General features: G+C 36.2%; 1 protein-coding gene across 1 annotated transcript; it reads left to right on the top strand.

Moving 5' to 3' along the window:
* The first annotated feature begins 1,315 nt into the window (after window positions 1-1,315).
* Window positions 1,316-4,385, top strand: LOC129580055 (repressor of RNA polymerase III transcription MAF1 homolog). The gene is made up of 4 exons (XM_055470251.1): window positions 1,316-2,992; window positions 3,143-3,420; window positions 3,502-3,623; window positions 3,687-4,385. Exons 1-3 carry the CDS (start codon window positions 2,648-2,650, stop codon window positions 3,575-3,577), a joined length of 699 nt encoding a protein of 232 aa, XP_055326226.1. The 5' UTR covers window positions 1,316-2,647; the 3' UTR covers window positions 3,578-3,623; window positions 3,687-4,385.
* Window positions 4,386-4,784: the final 399 nt, after the last annotated feature.

Genomic DNA, 4,784 nt, shown 5'->3' with positions numbered 1-4,784 from the left:
GGACATTTCACTTCGGCTTCGTCACTGTAAACAATCGTATTTCGTATGCAATCTTTGCAAAAAGTGTGCAAGAGTTAATGAACGCTGTAAATCGTTCGGAATTAAACAATGAGAACAGCTAGTATTTTGGTGCACTATGTACCTTTATTCGTATACTAAACTGAACTAAAGTAAATGTGCATGTTACAACTATTTATCAATATTCGAATATTTTTTTTTATTTAATTTTGAACTTTTATTTTTTTGACTTTTGAATAGTTGAAAATTGGACATGGCAGCAAACTCAAATGGAATCGAACAGATAAATTTTTAATAGCTGTGTGACGATAAATTTATTTAATGAAATGAAAAAAATAAATGGTTTTTCGTTCGCACTCGAAGTCCTGTTCGGTTGTTGATTCGACAAATTTATGCACTAGCGACAGATGAAATTCCTTTTGCCTTCATCTTATTTATAGTGTTTTTTAGAACTTCACGAGCTTCCAGCAGTAAATCCTTGGACAATTTTGCATCCGATTCCAGTTGTTCAATTTTAGACACATCTGCTGATCCATATTCACTCTTTTGATTCAAACGTATCGCCTCCCATTTAAATAAACATACAAATTCGATAATGTTTTCCATTGTGTGTGCGAGGCCTTTTGATTTAGATATTGGGAGCTGTACATTTGCCGTTTTGCGCTTTTTCGATGGATTAGGTGGCGTAGTGACGCTGCTTTTTTTCAGTTTTTTCTCAACTTCCGCTTTTTTTAATTTTACATCAATTGTGTCCAAGCATTTCATGACGACCCCTTCATCGTCAAGTGCCGCTAATATATTTTCCAACTCCTTCAAACGCTGTGCATCTTCACCTGGGTTGAATGAAATTGCGTGGATTTTAGCATTCAACAAACTGGCCCATTTGAACGTTCGTTTGCAATAGTTTTCCACGGTGGGCAATATATTTGTCGTCGCTTCCTCATCAACCTGAGCACCGTCACTGCCATCGTCACTGTTGCTTTTTACCATTCATCTCTTGATGATACTATAAATGAAGTTAATAATCAAAGGTAACGGTCGAAATGTTTCTGTTTTTTCGTTTTTTTTCTTTTTTATTTTCTCGTTCTGTATTGTGTTTTATTTATAAAGACACATTTGACGCAACTGAAACAAACGAGCGTCAATATGGCTGATAATTTGACAGCTATGTTAATGTCATGCGATGAATTGCCCGAAAAAGATGCCAAAAATGAGATTGTCTTTGGTATAAATAATGCATATGTACACAAACATCTGTTTTTATTCACACACTCAGATAGATCTGACGTTGGTTGTATCAAAAGTGTCAGAAAGGCCTTTGGTGCTACACGTATTGCCATCTGTTTTAGTGGATGTACTATTTCCACCGTCCAAGGTCGGTGTATAGTGTGAAATTCAACAAAAGAAGAAAAAGGCCTATTTTCAGATGACGAAAATATAAACATGAAAATGGCTGCATAATAAATTAAAAAAAAACGCAAATCAGAACCTTGAGTATGGACACAATTTAATATCGTTCCAATAAAGTGTAAAGTCAATTCCCTCGATGGAAAATTGTTTTCTATAAGTTGGGCAAATCATTGAGCTATTAAATGGCTGTTATATTATGGATGCAATGTGAATAAATAAATGGAACGAAATCAAATGGGAAAATTATATTTTGGTGAAGTGTAGATTTTTTGTGTGTGCAAGAGTGCAAAAGGTCTCTTGATTTTTTGCTGGGACAACTATTCGGAACAAAGAGAGTCATTCGACTTGTTATTCAACACATAGACAATTTGATCTAAAAAGTTGCGTAAAAACTATCTCGTCGACGACAACGACGACGATAAAATAACAACGACCGCAATAAAAAGAAAAGACAATCGAATCGCACATTGAGAAAACGTACCGAACAATTAGTGTAATGTGTTTACGGCTAAAATCGAATGATTGCATACATCTCACGGTGAAAAAAGGAATTTCAGTGCATCCAACAACCATGTTTAGAATATGTTCATTTACGCTGTCGGGCTTTATTGCCATAAATGCTCCGCATCAATTTGTGTGCTGTGACAAATAACTGCGATACCTCAGCGAGACGAAAAACAAAAATAATAATTGAGTTGTATACTGTAAACGACAGACAAAACAATCGACCAATTAATTGTCGAAGTCCCAAACGCAAGTAGCACACAATAAACAGAGAGAGAGAGAGAGAGAGAGAGAGAAAGACACAAAAAACAGAAGATTGATAAGGATTGCTAACCAAGCATAAACGACAAACAAAGTTGATTGAAAGTATCTCTGATTCAACGAGCGTAGTGAAGAGCATCAAGGAAAGCCACCACTATTGCGCATTTGACAACAAAGATTTTTTGCTAAAAATACCGCACTTCGACCGATTCTAGTGAACAATCTAAAAATACGAATCAGCCAGCGAACAATACGTACTGAACACGAAAAATTCGCGCATAACAACACCAGTGGAGCCAGGATAAACATAAACAAAAATTATTCGGAAATCTTATTCAACAAACGAAAGGAGAAGAAAAGAAGAAAAAGAAAAAAAAAATACGAGCACACTAAGCGTACACTGGGTACTTGCAAATTTTGAATACAAACGAAAGAAGGAACGAATCTCAACGAAATGAAATTGCTGGAAAATTCAAAGTTTGAGGCTATCAATAATGCATTGTCGATGCAAACCGGTGATAGCGCCATTGTTGGCCGAATCGAAAGCTATTCGTGCAAAATGGCCGGCACGGACAAGGCACTGTACAAGCGCTTCACAAGCGAAACCAACGCTCATGACTTGCAGGCCCTGTCGCCACCACAAGGATTCATGGATATGTCGCCGAATATTGGACGCGGCAGCAATTCCGGTGACGAAAACACGGTTCTATGCGATACAATCTCACGCAAATCCCTGTTTTACTTGATTGCAACGCTTAATGCAGCGTTCGAACCGGACTATGATTTCTCCGATGCTAAGGTAAAAATTAGTAAACTTGATATCGTAACGAGATATTTTCAGCTGCTTTAAATTCCAATGAATGAATCACGAAATTTGTGATTCACGAAATATCAATCAATACCCGTTTGTTCATATCTTGCTCCTTATCTTTCTTTTTATCAACCATAGAGCCATGAATTCAGCAAGGAACCGTCAATACAGTGGGTCATGAATTCGGTACATTCAAACTTGTCGGCCATTGGTGGTGACCAGTTTTCAGCACTGCGTCAGGCACTTTGGAGCGCTGTCAACGACGAAATCAATTTGAACGAGTGTGATATTTACAGCTACAATCCGGACTTTAATTCCGATCCGTATGGTGAACCAGGCTGTTTATGGTCGTTCAACTACTTTTTCTACAACAAGAAACTCAAACGTATCGTATTTTTTACGTGCAGAGCAATCAAGTGAGATATTTTTCTTTTCATTTCAAGTATATAGATTTTGATGTGTACATTCTGAACAATCGAATAATTTGAATATTTCAGCTCTGTCCAAATGAATGCTTCAGACTCATCCGTTATCGGCCTTGATTTTGCTATGGAAGAAGGAGGCATGGTTTAAAATACAAACGTTTTTTCTCTCAATTTTGTTTCCTTTCAAGAAACTGGTACGTGACTTGCACTCATTGCATATTCGATTCTTTAACCGATTGTTTTCTTTTCAATTTCAGATTTTTTTTTTTTGCGAAACATCTTTGTGTACAAAATAAGCAACCTTCAATAACCTTGCTGAATTTTACACTCATGAATATTCTTACGTTTTATTATTATTACTCGATTCAATAAATTTAAAATGGATAAATATAAAGAAACGTCTCATCGTGCGAGCTCGATAGTTTCACCGCTGGCGCCTGGCAGCTATCAGCCAATTTATCACGTACGACCCGTGGATATATACATATATTGGAGTTGGCAAAAATGCTTTGTTCGCTTTTTTCTATTGTGTGAAACTATCGAGCTCGCAATTTTGAACTAGTTTACGGATGAGTTACACTCTAATTTCGTAAGTGATATGAAAAAAATGAACAAACAAACAAAAAACAATATGATAAAGAAGAAGAAGAAGAAAAAAACATCTTAATAGTAGTGGTATTCAAATAAATATTCAAGAAAATTTGATTGACGTTTGGATGGGCGCCAGTAAAGTTTTTTTTTCATCAGAGGTGCATTAGCTTGGATTGATATTCAGTCACCGTCAACATACAAAAACAAACAAACAAACACACGCATATATATACACCAGTTTTTATTGTGGAATGATACACAACTACGAAATCATCATTGATCGTACTTATAAGCTATTTTATTCATTCATTCTTACTGTTTAAGATACGACAAATAAAAAGCAAACCTTTTCACTTATTATTCAATATCGATTTGAACTTTATTTAGTTTGAGTAGAAAATTATAGACTTGCAATGTGTAACACGAGAATTTCACCATGTATTGGTATTAAAGTATAAATATTTGGACCAGGGAGTATTGCAAAAATTTGGCACATTCGAGTTACTACATATACTCGGTTGACTACAAACTGATATTAACTGATATCAACTGATACATCAGTGACAATAGTTGCATTTCGGATGGCATCTAAAACCGTCAACTCCACATCGACAGCCACCGGAAGTATCTCCTTTTCCAGCAGGACCCCATCTATATCCACGTGTTATCCAGCAAATTTCCGTCTTGCACATCGAACACTTGAGCCAATCGCAGCCCCATTTCTTCATGAGAACGATCTAAAAGAAAAAGAGGACGATTTGCAT

The sequence above is a fragment of the Sitodiplosis mosellana genome, unplaced genomic scaffold, assembly GCF_009176505.1.
Source record: "Sitodiplosis mosellana isolate CC-2019 unplaced genomic scaffold, AAFC_SMos_1.0 Smas_scaffold_6968, whole genome shotgun sequence".
NCBI lineage: Eukaryota > Metazoa > Arthropoda > Insecta > Diptera > Cecidomyiidae > Sitodiplosis > Sitodiplosis mosellana.
Note: the sequence above shows the minus strand (reverse complement) of the source record. Positions and strands in the feature narration are given on the sequence as shown.

Coding starts and splice junctions, on each gene's coding strand:
- LOC129580055 (XM_055470251.1), top strand. CDS start 2,648: ATGAAATTGCTGGAAAATTCAAAGTTTGAGGCTATCAATAATGCATTG. Junction 2,993..3,142: donor ATGATTTCTCCGATGCTAAG/GTAAAAATTAGT, acceptor TATCAACCATAG/AGCCATGAATTCAGCAAGGA. Junction 3,421..3,501: donor TTTACGTGCAGAGCAATCAA/GTGAGATATTTT, acceptor TGAATATTTCAG/CTCTGTCCAAATGAATGCTT.